This window comes from Xiphophorus couchianus, chromosome 13 (genome assembly GCF_001444195.1).
Source record: "Xiphophorus couchianus chromosome 13, X_couchianus-1.0, whole genome shotgun sequence".
Classification (NCBI taxonomy): Eukaryota; Metazoa; Chordata; class Actinopteri; order Cyprinodontiformes; family Poeciliidae; genus Xiphophorus; species Xiphophorus couchianus.
Window position 1 is genome coordinate 17,798,431 of NC_040240.1, and position 17,060 is coordinate 17,815,490.

The 17,060-nt window shown below is 35.5% G+C and overlaps 1 protein-coding gene across 1 annotated transcript; it reads right to left on the reverse strand.

Annotated features, from left to right (window-relative positions):
* Nucleotides 1-6,165: 6,165 nt before the first annotated feature.
* On the reverse strand, nt 6,166-16,325 carry csnk2b (casein kinase 2, beta polypeptide). Its single transcript, XM_028036328.1, has 7 exons — nt 16,170-16,325; nt 14,824-14,905; nt 13,518-13,620; nt 13,223-13,338; nt 11,762-11,837; nt 10,408-10,597; nt 6,166-8,572 (listed from the first exon to the last, which is right to left on the reverse strand). Exons 2-7 carry the CDS (start codon nt 14,893-14,895, stop codon nt 8,482-8,484), a joined length of 648 nt encoding a protein of 215 aa, XP_027892129.1. The 5' UTR covers nt 14,896-14,905; nt 16,170-16,325; the 3' UTR covers nt 6,166-8,481.
* Between the last annotated feature and the right edge of the window lie 735 nt (nt 16,326-17,060).

The following is a 17,060-nucleotide window of genomic DNA, read 5'->3' on the forward strand; positions in this document are numbered from 1 at the left end:
ACGTGACACATTTAGGATGGATCTGTGGGCGACACGAAACATGTTCTTTTTAATTTTTGTACAAAATCATTGTCCAATAACAGTTCTGCCTATATGAGGTCCTTTCAGAAGGAGCTGTTTAAGGAGCTCCTGCCACTTTAAATCCAAAGAAACTGCTGGTGGCCACGCCCCCAACTCAAAGTTTACAATCGCATAAAAAATGGCTGCAAACAGATGCTGAGTTACATGACTGCATCTCTTTGACAAGCAGTAGTGGAGACTCCTGCACAACCAACAAGAATGCAGCAAGTGGTTTCTGAATAGTAGGTCGACAAAAAAACACTCGTCTTTTCCAGCAGCCATTGTACTGCTGGAAGCGGTTTTACCCCTTCATGTGCTGGGCATGAAGTGGTAAAACCAGCTGACCAAACACGTTGGAGCTCAGCTTGGGTTGCTAGGTAACTGCGCTGTGCCTTAATGGAGGCTTTTGAAATGGCTCATTTTCCAGACACCAAAAAAACATTGACTTATTGCCCCAAAAAATGGTTGGATGTTTATTTAAGAAACAGCAGAGACACAAATGGAAGCACGAAAAAGAGCAAAATGTGAATTTCTCTAAAAACGTTCCATTTACTGAAAACATGTCACTGAATATATTTTGGGGACAGGATGGGCAAAAACTGTAAGCGAAGCAAAAGAGGAAGATTTTCTGGTGAAATGAATCTTGCACATGGGTGGAAGGGAAATACAGTGTGAGTTTGAAGCGTAACATCAGCCTGGAGCTCAAAGCAGAACAACAGAAAATAATCTTGTTCTTCTGTCTGTGTCTCAGATTCCTCACTTCTTATCTCTATTAGAGTTTCCAACTTCCTGTACTTCTTCCTGCCCGCATCTTTATCTCTTCTGTACTAAACCTGGTTTTTAGAGTCAGACTCTGATGTCTGTTGTTGATATTTCTCAGTGACAGAAGTGTAACGTAAAAAAGTTAAAGTACTTCATTACTGTATTTAAGTAGATTTTTAAGGCATTTGAGTATGTATCTAAATATCTGAGAAAGATTTTGCATATTAAATGTAATGAACATGTATATCATTCACTGCAAAAACAGCAAATATTATAAAGTACTTTTAGTCTATTTTCTAGTGAAAATATCTTATTACACTTGAAATAAGACTAAATTAACTTACCAGCAAGTTATGGCAGCTGGTATTAAGTCAGTAGTTCCTTAATATTGATGCAACAGTTCTAGTTCAATTGGATAAACTTACTTACAACAAGACAATTTCCCCAAGTTATAAGTGAAATAATCTGAAAATTAAACTTTTCATCAATACCAAGGAATTATCTACTTAAAACAAGCTCATATATTTTGTTTATAAGTTACTTTAAAGTTAGTTTTGTCTTAATTTAAGTGTACTAAGTTGGTTGCTCTACAAAACTATAAAAAATACTTGCTGATTTTGTGTTTTTGCAGTGTATATTTTGGTCAGTGAAGAATAATGGCGGATCTTTAACGGTGGGAAGTTCCTGCTGGTGTTTCCTCTCATTTAACGTTTAGTAGGTGGAAAAGAACCAACTGGACTTTTGGCGGGAGGGATTCTAATCAGGCCCCATATTTTCTGCTTTGCTCTCCAACATTCCTGAATGTTTGTTGTGGCTGAAAGTCTGCGAACAAACAACGAGAGTTTCAAACAGAGTAATGGAGTTGTGTGTTTCCAAGGTTTTCCTGTTTCCATGAGAGTAATTTGGTGATTATCTGATCGTGAAGCGGATTTCTGCTGGAGGGCGGTCAGTTATGAAATGACTTCTGCAGAGTCACAATGCTGAAACGCTGAGGGAGGAGGCAGGCGGCCCGGGGAAATGCTGCTCTGCTGTTTTGCCCACAGATCCTCTGTGTTTCTCAACATCTTGAGAAGGCGTGTGGCAAACAGACTGATCCTTATTCACCAAACTGCGGCGGAGAAAAGAAAAGAAATAGCAAAAGAAAAAACGACATATTTGAACAATCAGTGCCGAAAGAAAAAGTTCACCTGCTTGGAAGTTTTACCTCTTACAAATCAGTTATTATCAACAAAATCTTGCTTTTCTGACAAAAGAAATATATTTTTAAAAACTCCTTACATTTGAAATGAAAACTGATTTCTACAAAGTAATGAAAAATAAGTAAAAAATATTTAAAGGGAACGTATAATGCAAAATTCACATTTATATACTTCCATTTGGGTTTTTATTGCTTCTGAAAACCAAGAGCTTAAAAAAAATCATTCAGATGTTTTTTGCTCTAAGTTCATGTTTTTTATGTCCAGAAAATGGGTAGTTTCCAAACATCACAAGTCAGTGGGCACTGTGCTGTTACCTAGCAACCCTACCTCTACCCCTACTTAGCAACCAAAGCTGAACTCGAGCGCGTTTGGTCAGCTGGTTTTACCACTGTATGCACAGTACAATGGCTGCTGGAACAGACGAGGGTAACACTTTATTTGACGGGTTGTGAATAAGACTGTCATGACTCTGTCATAAAAATAACACCTTTGATGAACATGAGTAAGTCTTTATGAATATTTAGGACTGTTATCATTAAGTGTCATTCTGTAAGTCATGACACAATTAACACAAAGTTGACATTATTCAAAATGTCTTTGTTTTACTTAAAGTTTAAGTAAAATTTTAGGTAAAATTGACCGAGCCAAGTTAAATTAGGTCAGTCACATTCTCTGAATCCCATCCCTTTCCTTTAAAGGGAGTGAATATTTATGCAAGCACTTATTCTACATTACATATTTTTATTTAATTGTTGTTAGTTTTGTGGAAATCAATTTTAACTTTGACATTAAAGGTTTTGTTTTTGTACATTTTTACGGGCAAAAAGCCAAATTTTCTTGATCAGATTGATTTATCAAAGCAAATCGATTTGCTTTGATAAATCAATCTTTTCCTATTTCCTAGAAAGGAAAGCCTTTTTCTTTTCTAGGAAATGTGTTTGTACACCCTTTCCAAGGAAAAGGGTGTAAAAACTTTTTCTAGGGACTGTACTGCAAAGAAATAAACTTTTTCTTCCAATCAAATAAATGTAAAAACCTAATAATAATTATAGTGACGACTTCCTTCTTCTGTTTAAACTTTAACTGTCTTTTTCTCCGGGTGTTTTTAAAATTTTCTGTTGAATATTTAAACAGCAATTAAAACATCTTCTTATTTCCAAAACATCCAAATCATATTACTTTAAATGGACTTTACATTTGTTCGACTGTGATGGTCAGGTTACTCATCTGACTCATTGATGTTTATATTTTTAACACACTGACTCAGTGGCTGTTGGACTCTGGTCGTGTGATTCAGTGAACATGTTTTATTAAATAATGTAACTGCATATTTTAAACATTAAATTAAAAAAATAGTTATGTATTTAATGACATATTGTTGACATTTTTAGTCTGAAAAATGAAATCGTTTTGTTTATTTTAAGAAAGTTCTTCTTATTGGCTGTACAACAAAGTCTGCTTCTGATTGGTTGATCAGTTCCTTGTGACGGCTCCTCCTCTAGAAGCTAATTCTCATGTTTGGATTTAGTAACCAACACATTTCATATTATTAGAAAAAATATATACAAATGGCACCAAGAGTAGACGACTACAGTAAAAGAAAAAAATGTGAAAATGAAAAGTTTTTCCTCTTTAGAAGCAGCTATAAAATGTCAAATTTGTTCTCAAATAGTTGTGGCACCAATCAGGCGTCAAAGATGCTAATGTTGCTAATGTTGCTTTCATAGACAAAAATAATTTCACAGATTCTTATGAGGTTCAGCTCTGGTGAATAAAACCCTGAATCCTTTTGGCAGTGTGGGTGGAACAAAGTCCAGTTAGGAAATGAAATCAGCATCTCAATAACTGATCAATAACTAATCAATATAGATACTTCTGATGTTGCCTCTGGTTTAGAAGTGGCTGAACAAAGAGAAATGTGACAGTTGTTGCTGAGACACCCTTCTGTGCCACAGTTCTTCCTTCCATTCAACTTTCCATTTTATGATGAATTACTAGGGTCATACTAAGAAATAAAATAACATAAAATCACAAAAATAAAGTTATAAAATTATGAAAATAATTTCTTAATATGAAAATACAGTCGTATAGAATAAAGTTGTAATACTATGACTATTCTCAAATTATTACGACTTTAATGTCAAATTATGACTGTTTTTACATATTATTATGACTTTATTCTGATATTATTTTCTACTTTATTCTTGTACAACTTTATTCTTTCAATATGACTTTATTCTGATAATTTTATGACTATTCTCATAATATTACCACTTTTTCTTTTTGCGTGGCCTTAATACTTCACCTTATCACTTAGTCATATCTAATCATGTAGAATATGTTTTCCAATGGGGCCCATTTATCAGGTCAAAAGTGACTTTTGTAAATAATTTTTGAGCAGATATTAAATATATTATTTATTAAGCTCATATGTTTATATTTTAAAATGTTTTAATTGGTCAGTGACAGTCTCTTGGAAATCATTTCTGTATTAAAATCATATTCTGTGGATCTAATTTCTAGATAAATTAGTAACCTATAGAAAAATGTAAGCTACAATATGTAATATTCTAATTAACATGGATTATTATTTATTTTTTACTCAACTATGCCACATAAAAGTTATACAAAACCAAATTGCTGCAACAGGGTGTGGAAAAATTCCCCAACTGCAACATCTGATTCTAAGTCAAACACTGTCTGCGTTTAGAAACCGTCTCAGCTCGGTGCGTCAGCCTGTGACTCCTCTGGCGTTCAAACAACTCATAAAACAGGAGGCAGAGGAGAAGGGAAGGTCCCAAACTGTGGTTTGAGGTTATCCTGAGTCAAGAGGAAGACTCCTCCTCTTCTTCCACTGCAGAAACTTAGCAGCCACATGAGGAAAACCCAGACTTTTCAGTCATTTCCAATGGCAGCCGAAATACGGCCTTCATATGTTCAAGCTGTGTGTAGGAGCAGTTTTAATTTCCTGCTTGCGTCTCTGCAGGAGGACGACTAAACAGTAGCCAGGAGGTAAACATAACCATAGCAACAGCACTGCAATCTTGTGATTTTGTGTTAATGCTGTGGAAATCTGCCCACTTAACTGCTGTTTGTCAAGAGTCATGTGAAATATCCCTGCAGCCACACCCCAAAACAGGAAAACGCCCTTTCTTCTCTACAGGAAAAAACACACACAGACATTTGGGATTCAGAAATAGTTTGGTGAGGAATCATATGTGAATCTGTGTCCAAGAGCATCAGAATTGGCAACTTTTATGGAAAGATGTTTGTAAATAAATTGCTCCACCATGACAGTCCTCCCCATACATATGTATTCATTTTTAAGCCCTAAAATGTCAATTTATACGAATAAAGCAGAAAATGAAGTTATTCCCACCGTCCTATTTATTCTAATTGATACTTTCTTAAGCATTATTGTAACCTGGGAATGTCCAAAATCAGAAAAAAAACACTGATATATGTATATTTATCAAAAGTAGATATATTTATCTAATTTTTGTAAATAATACTCATTGGTACATAATTTGCCCTACACATGTACCTTATGCACACACACAAAAAGACTTTCTAAAACCGAAATATTACATATCACACAATTTAAATGTACTTTTGTGAAATGCAGAAAAGTCAATTCCACCTCATATATTTTACCATTTTAATCCCTGAATTGCCGTTGTACAGCGCAGACAGCAATAAAACGAGCTGACAAAACGTAATGGCGCTCGATCGGGTTGCTAGGTGACGTTGCTAGGTAACGGCGCAGCGCGACTCAACGGTCGGTTGATTTTTGAAACGTCTCATTTTCCAAATCACCAAAAGAACAGCTGGGTCTTTCTTTGTTTTTTAAGCAGTTTAACTGTTTTTAGAATAAAACAAAGACCTAAATATAAGTATAAAAACGTGTAAAATGTGAATTTTGCATATTAATATCTGTACCGTTTACACAAATAAACCACAACAATGTCATTTTTTCCTATCTAAATACAGTTTGAGAATTACAGTAAATATTAATTACACTGACAAAGTTATGCTACAGTAAAATACAAAATTGTGATCAACTATTCAGAAAATAATTTTAACTTTCTCTATAGTGCCACCTGGTAGCACCAAGGCTGAATTTCAACAGAGACGACAAAAGACATGAAAAGAAAATAGAAGTTTATTGAGTTTCCGAATCCTGCTCAGCCTTCCAGTCGCACAAACACAACAACACAAACATGAGTTAAAATCTGGACACATAAATACAGTTTCTCTTGTGTCATAAAGTCTTGAAAAGAAAACACAGTTGCAGTCACACAAACGAGGGGGGCGGTCTGTTGAGTCCATCAAAAACTGAGGGGAAAAAGTGAAAAGAAAAGGTAAACAGATCTGGAGAGTCCGTCTCTGAAGCTCAACATAAATAAAAACGGAGGAGAGGCTGAAGTCGGATCGGTGCAGCAGAAGAACGAGCTGATGGATTCAGATTGTCGAACTCCTCAGAAATAGTTTGACATGTTTATGTTTTTATCTATTTTATGAGTTAAGAGTTATTTACTGCGGTTATATGGGCAGCTAAAGAGCAAAAAAGGTAGAAACCAGGAGGTCAGTCAGTGAATGCAACCAAACCCAGAAAATTAAACAAAATTAACTTAAAGAAAAAAATCTAAGTCGGCTAAAGTGGCTCCACATTGTGTTTCTAGCAAAACCTTCAGTGCCAACACAGATTACCAACTTCAACTTCATTATTCTGGTTTGATCGTGAGCCAGAACGTGGATCAGAACCACGAGGGCTGCAGCAGAAACCGTTCAGCACATACAAACGGATTAATCATGATATTTGATCATAATGATGGACAGAAGGCAATAAATACAAACAACTAGAAGAAATCCACACAAAGCTGTTCAGTCCACGCTCAGGAAGCCGTTTTAGGGAAATGAAGTGACCCTGTGACCCCACACCAAACAAAACCTCTCCAATATTTCCATTTCAGAATCCACAAAGTTCAGCATCTGTAAAATATTTCATAAAACTTCCATCAGTTTTTATAAACTTTGTGGGACGTAAACGTTGAGCTACAGGAGGTTTATAATCACCCGATTCATTTATTTATTTATTTTTCACCACCGATCGACTATTTTAACAAGAAAAGTAAAATTTTTCAAATATAGACTGGAGTGTCTTACAATAAATGAGTGTTTTAAATCAATTTGTGATCGTTTTTGTTTGTAAAAATTCTCAAAAATAGTTTCTGTAGCGTCTAATCCAGATTAAGGATTATACTTAAACACTAAAACAAACAAAACAATCTGCAAAACTACGCAGGTTCGCTCTCAGCAGCACAAACAATCAAGCTGCAATTAAAATAAATCTTTGATGGAGATCATCCAAATATAAATCAAAATAAAATCCTCTTTATTGACAGGTTTTTATCTGTTAGATGACAAAGTTAGAAAGCTAAACTCAGATGTTTGATCAAACCAAATGACATATTTCAAGTCCAATTATGAATCCTTACTTAATATTTCTTTAAATGGGACTAAATGAATATAAATTATGAAGTATAAAGAAACATTAAACTGAAATCAGAGCAAAGTTCAACTTCAAGTTGTTTTTTTTTTAGCTAAAAATAAAAACCAAACAAGCCAGCAGGGTCAAAAGGTCACATTTACAGCTTCCTTGTTAAGAGGAAAGCAAACAAAAACAAAAAAACACAAACTAAACCAGCTGCGTTGACAAACAGCGAGTCCTACAAACCATTTATCAGCGTTTTTAGTTTGTGAATGGATGAAACGTCTCGACGTCAAACTGTTTCTGCGGCGAAGCTGAATCTGCGCGGGGGAGGAAATCTGCCGACATTCAGAGCAGGAGCTGCGTTTTTACTGGCGGCTGCTTTCACATGCAGGAGGTTGTTACACAGCGGCATTAATTACAATTGTTTGACGACTCAGAAAGTCAGATTTGATTATTTTCTGCACCTTAAGGCAAATTTAACACAACGTTCCACACAACCGCCTCAGAAGTAGCTCCGTGTTTTCCTGCTTTGATGAGTGACGATGAAGAGGAAATGAAAATAAAAACCCGCCTCCCAGCAGCATCCAAACGGGAGAGGAAGCTTAGCAAAGATGGAGGCTCACCAGGAAACAAGCTGCAGTGCCACGAAGCCCCGCCGTCCCTCTGCTTCCTCCCACCTTCTGTTTTTGGCACGGATGAGTTCGGTGAATCTAAAGTGTGTGGCTCTGTCGGCGTGTGTGTGTGTTTCTCATAGCTGTGTAAGTGTAAGTGTGTTTTATTCTTCTGTCTATTTCACACTTAAATCTTTACCCTTTTTCCCTCATATGGGCTAATCTAAAGCAAAAATAATACAGTCTCCATTATGGCGAGGGGGCATCTGGGGAAAATACGGCTGACCCCTCTCCACCTGCTTCTTTCCTGACTCTCCTTTCGCCACATTCTTCCTCCTCCTCCTCCTCGTTGCTCCTAGCGGATGGCCTTGACGGGGCTCTTGAAGCTGGAGGCGGCTTGCAGCTGCAGCTGGTAGGCCATGGGGTGGATCTTAAAGCCGTACAGACTGCAGGAAACACACGGTAAGAAACAGACGTCAAATAGAGATCGGTAGTTTCTGAGAGTTTTGGCAGTGATGGACTCAGACCTGAACCTTCAGAGCCTCATGATGACAGATGCTAAATAAATAAACGCTCAGACAAGATAAACGTGTGGATGTGCCAAAACTTTCTCCAGCTGAACAGAAACAAAACTGAAGTTATTATCTTTGGACCTAAAGAGGAACGATCTAGAGTCAATGCACAGCTTCAGTTATTACAACTGAAAACCAGCGATCAGCCCGAAACCTGGGAGTAGTGATGGACTCTGACCTGAACCTGCAGAGCCACATAAAGACAGTTACAAAGTCGGCCTTCTATCACCTGAAGAACATTTCCAGGATTAGAGGACTAATGTCTCAGCAAGATCTAGAGAAACTCATCCATGCGTTTATCTTCAGTTGTATTGATTATTGCAGCAGCGTCTTCACAGGTCTGTCCAACAAATCAATCAAACAGCTGCAGCTGATCCAGAATGCTGCTGCTCGCGTTCTCACTAAAACCAGGAAGATAGAGCACATAACACCAGTTTTAAAGTCCCTCCACTGGCTCCCTGTAGCTCAAAGAATAGACTTTAAAATACTGTTGTTAGTTTATAAATCACTGAACGGCTCAGCACCACAATACATTAAAGATCTGCTGTTGTCATAGCAACCTCCCAGACCTCTTCTGGTTCTGGTTCTGCTCTGCATCCCCAGAAAAAGAACCAAACAGGAAGAAGTAGCATTCAGCTTCTATGCACCACAAGTCTGGAACAAACTCCCAGAAAACTGCAAACCAGCCGAAACACTGAGTTCCTTTAATTCTAGACTAAAAACCTCCTGTTTAAAGTTGCTTTTGAAACATAATCAATGAAACATTAATCAATATATTGGATGTGTATTGATGATTTTGATGGTGGCGCTCATCAAAATGTGATATCTGTTTTTCACTGTAAGGTGTTTTAATGTTTTCATGATGTTTATAAAACACTTTGAACCGCCGTGTTACTGAAATGAGCTACACAAAGAAACTCAACCGTCTTCATTTTAGTCAATCAGTTCAGGTAATCAAACCTGCAATAAATAAGCAATAAATCAATAAATCAAATGATAAATTAAAACAAGCTCAATCATTTCCACTTGCATGATTTGTCATTTTTCTTTCTTCCTACCAAAAACTGGATGATAAAAGTCCACAGTCTGGTGTTCTGGTCTCAAACTGAAGGACAATTTTGTTTAAAGAGACTAAATAATTAATTTTATTTGTCGTTTCGTTTATTTATTTTGGATATTTAAAATGTCTTCCAGTTAAAGTGTTAAATTTTCATTAAAATTGAAAGTTCATTGATATTTGAGAATGTGTTGTTGCATTATTATGCCATTACTAACATATTACTTGAAAATGGTCTCAAAACAGCAACATTATTATTTATCGCAAAAACATTTGGGATAAATTATTGTTATAATAAATAAATTTGTTATAGTTGAAGTGTTTAAATCCTATTGAACTGCGTTGAATTTTTGGAAAAAGAGTTAAATTAAATTTTAAAAAAGGAATAGAAAAGTTAAGATAAAATTTGATAATTTTGTTGTTGTTTTTTTGTTTAGCCAACATAATTACATGTATTCTTTTCAAGTGTCTACATTTACATTCAAATGCTCTGTGTAGAAAATGTTTTCTTCTGAACAGAAAATGTTTCATGAAAAAAAGGATGTAACAAGTTAGTTCTGTTGAGGTTCCCAGGGGGACGCATTTGTGTGCGACACACAGCGGGCGTCCGTTCTGTAAACAACCGTTCAGGCCGACTGCACGTTTTACTAACCGGGGGACAAACTGGTTGGCGGGTCTTTTGGGTCGGTACTCGGGGTGAACCATGAAGAGCATGTGGGGGAAGCCGGTGCCGAAGTAGGCTCCGTCTGTGTGGTGGTGTCTGGAGGACTTGGGTGTGTAAACGTCCATACATTTAGGGCAGTAGAGCTTCACCATGGCCTCCCCTGGGATGTCCGACAGGCCTGCAGAGGAAGGGAGGAGATCAACACAAACTCAATGTTCACCACATGAAAACATTTTTATTTCTTCTATTTTGTACTGGGATGCAGGACGTTATGGGCCGATGTTAGCTGTGAAATTCTGTCAAAAAGACTCACCGACATAAAAGCCGTTGTTTTTATATGACAAACCAGAGACAGTGATGCCTGATTGAGTGTCACAGTCTTAGAGAGAGCAGATGTGATGATAAATATGGCATTAAACATGAAGCAAGTTGAAAGTGTTGCATCATTTCGGTATTTTAGAGAAAGCCACAGAGCTTCAGTCAGTAGGTATAGGAAAGATATTGGTATCGGTTAGCGATCAAATGAGTTTTAGTACATCGGATTTCGACCCAAAATCTAATATCCTGCATCCCTAATATTTTTATTTTTATTCACCAAACATTACAGACCAACAAAAAAAGGTTTTGATCTAGGAAATAAATATCTGGATAAGAAAATGAATCAGAGCAACCAAAATAAAATAAGAAAACACAAGGAGTTGTACATTGAAATGAAACATTCAGGACAAAATATAATATAACCAGATGGTTTCAAAACAAAAACAATGAAATTGTTTAACATACAGCTCTGGTAAAAAAAACAAACTAAGAGTCCACTGCACTGAACCTCATTAAAACCTCCTGGTTATTCCACCAAATATCGATTTCTGACTTAAAACATTAGTATTGTTGTTCCTAATGAATATTAACTTGTTTTCTTTGCAGTATTTGAGGTCTGAAAGTGCTGCATCTTTTTCCTTATTTTGACAATTTCTCTAAATTATTTCTTGTAATTTCAGAGACATGTTGTCAGCAGTTCATAGAATAAAATAATGTTCATTTTACTCAAACATAAACCTATAAAAAGTAAAATCAGAGAAACTGATCATTTAAAATGGTTTCTTAATTGTCTCCAGATTTTCCCCTTCTGGCAGTGATTTTCTGACTTGAATTATTATTTTTCTTTTCTCTAATATTCCTAGATTAACTTAATCAAGACAATACTTTTATTTCCACCAATTCAAGAAACATTTCATGAAAATATTCTGACTCCAGCAACAGCAGCAAATCGGGTTTAATCAAATAAACGTTCAGATGCCGTCATCAATAACTTCTTTATCTGAAGAGCATCGTTTTAACTCACCGATGGGAAGCATGGGCTGATTCTCACAATAAACTCGTGGGCAATATCCAAAGTCTCCCTGCTGGTACTTTTCCAGCTGATGACAGAAAAAAAAAAAAACAGTCAAATTGGCAAGATTTAGCTTTTGATTGATCACATGTTAAATTCAGTCTAAAGGTCTGTCAGGTTTACCATCAATTTGATTTAATGTGCAAACCGTCTAAAACTTTCAGGTTCTGCAAAAGCAACACTGAAACATTTCTCCTACAAAATAAGCTGTTAAAATTTACTGAATGCAGTAAATTAATCACTGAGGCAAACCTTCAAACATAAAATAAAATAGTCTTAAAAATGAAGAAACAAATGGAGAAGCCTAAAAATGATCTTCATGAGAATGCTTTAAAACAGAATGGGTTCAGTCAGAGGCGTTTTCTGGTGTTTTACTGACTGCTACAGGAGATCCAGCAACAACAAAACTTAAGTTTCACTCTAGGACTAATAAAGTTTTTCTGATTTTCATTTTGAAATTCAAGATCATTTGTGATAAAATCTCATTGAGTTTAGAGAAACATTTAATCTGTAACGTTTGAAAGTTTGAAATTTTCCCTGATTCCTTGTTGCAGAATCTTCCAGAAAAATGCAAGTTTAAGTTGACTGGAAGATTTTGTTCCTCTACATCAAACTCATTTTTATTTTGCTCCATATCAAAAATCTGAATGTTCTTAAAGGGCCGGTTGTGCCAGAATGTGTTACTAAAACCCATCAACTGTTAAAATATCAGTAAGCAGCTGTTCCTCCAGGATTTTGTGACGTTTTAATGTTTTTTGCAATCAAAACTGCAGATTTGATGGAGCCATATGATGGAAATGTTTGTAAGGAATTTTAAGAAATGTACTTGCCGTATCAATTAGGGAGTATAAAACTAAGCAAGGCTGAGGCAGCAGTCAATTAAACTCAATGTTTTCACCAATTTTGAGAAAATTTGCAGTAAAATCAGAAAAAAATGTGGAGATTTGTTGATTTTGTATAAATTTAGCAGATTTGTGGAAAGAAGCTGGAGGGACTTATTGATGTAATTTGGGCCACATAAAAAGCTACAGCGGGCCAGATTTGGCCCCCGGGCCTTGAGTTTGACAACTGTGCTCTGCAGGACAAGTTTCAGAAACACCTGATTAAACTGTTACTCATTCTTTTAAATTAAAATAACACTAAAACCAAACTGAACATCAAAAACAACTCATTTTTTCCCGGTTCAGATTGTATTTTTATATGAATTACAAAAGCTGTATTTCTGTTTTATTCATTTATTCTCATATTCTGACAACATAAGGATCAACTGAAGCTTCAATTATTTGTCTTTTTATAGTGTTTCTTTACTAATTTCCAGTTGCAGCAGATCTGATGGGGAAAAAAGCATGAAGTTATGATTTTCTGTCTTCAATCCCGGAGCTGCAGGATAAAAGCGACGGGTTTGGCGCCTACCATCTGCGCGATGCCTCGGTTGGTGAGGATGTAGCGAGCGTGGATGAGGCCGTAAAGCATCTCAGCCGCCTGCTCAATCAGGTCGCTCTGGTTGGGATTATCCTCCAGCTCCTCGTCTGAAGACAAGGAGAAAACATCTTTACTAGGATAAAACATCATGAATTAAGAGGACGGAGGAGGAAAAGGATAAAAACGTTATCTGAAGCAAACTGGGCTTCATAAAATAGCTATGATGAGAAAAAACAGATGAAAGTCAAACATCTTAGTCAGAACTACTACAGACAGCAGTACCGACCCGGTTCCAGGTCCAGGATCATGTCCAGGGCCTGGCGGTAGTGAGGAACCTGCTCATTCAGGCCCGTCAGGTTGAACTTGTCCTGGATGTAATCCTCATCCACCTGGAGTTCAGGGAAACACAAAAGACCAAACGTAAACTTCTACTGGATACTGGGTCGGGTTGTGAGAATCGATTTAGATCCGTTTGATTTTTATAAAAGATTAATTCATTTTAGTTTGTTCTGAAGTTTTGTGGCCGGATAAGCCGGATCACACGTTGTGAAAATTATTCATTTAACCTTTAAAGGATTCTTTATATAATATTAGAAACATACTAACAAATACCTTTTTTAAAATAGAAAATAAATAATTCATTGCCTAAAATGTGATAGCAACATTCCTTTAGTGTACACTTAATTTGTAGCAAAAAACCCCAACAAAAAAATCTTTCTGCTTGACTTGTCAGTACAATGTAGGGCTGATCGATTGATTATTTTTTTAACTAACCGATTAATAATTGGAGCGCAAAGGACATTTAGTGGGAGATTTTTAAAACATTTTTTTCCCCAGATTAACTTTGCTACTTAATGAGTTCTGGGTTGAACATATTTAAAGGTTTTGTTTTTTATTCTTATGTGCATAAAACACTGCAGAGAGTGGAGGACAAACAAATTGATGATAGAGACATAAATACTTGGAAACCTGAAGGATTTCAGGTTTCCTTCCTGAAAAAAGAAGGATTAAAGGATGGATGGAAGGGATAAAAAGATGAGCGATGGATGAGCTGATAGACAGAAAGATGAGGTTTAGGAATAAAATCAGACATAATAGCTTCCCATTTCCTTCTTTTACCATAATAGAGCAAATCTGGACAATACATTTAATAAATGCTTATAATCTATAGTTTTTCCAGCTTGTATGAACACTGAATGTATCAACAAATTTTAAACATGCCTCTGATTCAACATGACTGAATCTAATAGCTTTTTTTTAACCTCCAGATCAATTTAACTCAAACCTGATGAAGAAGAGATTCGTCTGAAAGTTGCCAGATGCTGAAAACTGACTGGACTTATGTTACATTGCAAGGAGTAATTCTGGTTTCATAATGTTTACTAAACCAAATCAGATCAAAACAGGATCAGAATCACAATGGAAGTAGAAGATTACAAACTAAATAAGTAGCATTTTATGGTTTTAATAAATTATGACAGATCAAATTACTGCAAAGAGAAAAGTAGCAAAGCATTGAAATAATCTGGAACCAAACATGTCTTTTAATTTTGCTTTTACTGTCAACAAGTGATTAGAGTTGGGTCACTTACTTCACAAAAAAACTCATTCCCCCTCAGTCCACAAAACCAGGAAATCCACGATACTTCTTCTGAACTGCTCATCTCTAAAAATCTACAACAGGAAGCGGACAAACCGTTAAACGTCTTTAGGTCCTTTGGTTTAATCAGAACCAAAAGCAAAAATCAGGTGAACAGTTTAGAAATATTTCTAAATAATGTGTTGATCCAGAAACCACAAAAACCTTACAACAGCAATTTTTAAGATAAAGCAGCTACTAATACTATTTGGTCAAATGAAGTGGACGTTACGTTTCCCATTCCTCGCTGTTGAATGAATGCAACACATAATTAACCAGAGGTTAATATTTACTTGAGTAACTTTTTGGAAAAAAATTACTTTTAGGAGTAATTTTACTGCACCATGCATTATATTTTAAATTGAGTAATATTATGATTAAGTAGTGCAACATAAAATGCAGTTTATGTTGAAGTGAGATGTCTTATTTCACAAGTTTGTTGTTTAAAAGTTATTTCTATCTGCTGGGGGCATTTGGAGATCAATATCATAAATACTATACAGTCAATGAAAGCACTTTACTCTGTTCTAACAAATATATACACATTATATACTGTAATCATTGGTTTCATAAATTTATATTGAAGAATTTTGATTTGGAAAAGTGTTTCTTCTGCCTAACTTTGTTGTTTTGTAATCATGTTTGGATTTTTTCCATCTTCCACTTAACTTTATTTTTTAGTCTGACATAATTTAAAAAAATAAAATAAGTTATGGCCAGTTACTCAAAACTTGAGTGACATTTTAATAAAATACTTGTTGACCCTTCATTGAGTTATTTCCTGGATAACTACATTTTACTTTTGAGTTAAAATGTGCTGAAGTAGTGCAACTATTACCAGACTACCCACCTCTGTAATATTTTTTCTGAATTATACATTTTTTCCTTTTACAAGCTCATAAAAATGATTGTCAAAGAGGAAATTAATAGAGTATAACACTCTTGACGCAAAATATATTGGCTATATGAGTGAAATCCAAACTATAGGAGCTAAAACGGCTAACGCTAAACAACTAAGTCATAACCTTAAGTGAAGGTTTATTTTTAAAAACCAAGACTTTTGTTAACATTTCCTCAAACATATCGCAATGTGTAAATTAACAGGTGTTGATTCTGATTATAAATGTGTTTTGAACAAACGCGGTGGTTACTGAAGCCAAAGTTAGCTCGCTAGGCTAAAAACGGCTAATGGCGCAGCGTCAGAAAACAGGCCTCAAGCTAAAGACCGACTTCCGCTCGAAACTGCTTGTATTCCGTTTTTTTATTAAATATCCCAGTCCAATCAGAATAAATACGTACCTGTTTTTTAACTTTTAAAGCCAGAGAAAAGCCGACTTTCAGTTACAAAGCTATTTCTCTAGTGTAAATAAAATGGACACCCCCTCCCGGTTCACTAAGCAGGATCTTCTTCTCCCTATGGCGGCAGACGGCTCAGTGCTGCCCCCTTCCGTTAGCTTCCAGTAGTACAACACTAGTGGAGATTTAAAAATTTTAAAACTGATTAAAAATGAGATTTTCAGCCCTTTTTCAGTCTATTATTGAGCAGAAATCATAATGAATTTATGAAAATGATTCTAATGTAGGCAGATTTAAATTTAGATTGCAAAAATAAAAAACAGTGGAATAACAGTGGAATGAAGACATGAATAGTTGGATGTTAGACAAACAGTGGATGTTTACAAGTTTTTGAAAATTATATAGGGCATAAAGCCTAAAAATATCTTACATATTTATACAGACCTGAAAAGATATTACATTCAGGACTATCCAAGACGGTGTAGGAATCCCTGTGATAATAATTTTGAAAATAAGTTAAAAATCTTATGTAAACAAATTATTAAAGAAAATTTAAATGGCTGAAGAAAAAGGAGCAAAACAAAAAATGAAATAATATAATGATTAATTAGGTCTTGTCAGAATATTAGGCCAGTTGAGAAAAATGCCAGATGACAATGACAATCTATTTACTAACTAAAATAAAATATGAACATATAAAATGTTAGATAAGGACTTTTAATGTCAAACTACTGAAAACTATTGAGTAAACCTTACTTGTCTGGGGCTCCCTTAGCATTAATTACTGCATCAATGGAACCAAGTCTGTTTTTCAGTGAGTCACTTAATGTTTGTAGTCCTATTTACTATGATGTTAAATTGAAAGAACACAAACATGGCAGACTAAACATGGAG

Bases quoted from the DNA above. Each gene is read 5' to 3' on its own strand.
- csnk2b (XM_028036328.1), bottom strand. From the start codon at position 14,895: ATGAGCAGTTCAGAAGAAGTATCGTGGATTTCCTGGTTTTGTGGACTG. The intron at 13,339-13,517 runs GTCGGTACTGCT...CCTTGTCTTCAG, and splicing joins GATCCTGGACCTGGAACCGG to ACGAGGAGCTGGAGGATAAT. The intron at 11,838-13,222 runs GTAGGCGCCAAA...TTCTGTCATCAG, and splicing joins ACCGAGGCATCGCGCAGATG to CTGGAAAAGTACCAGCAGGG.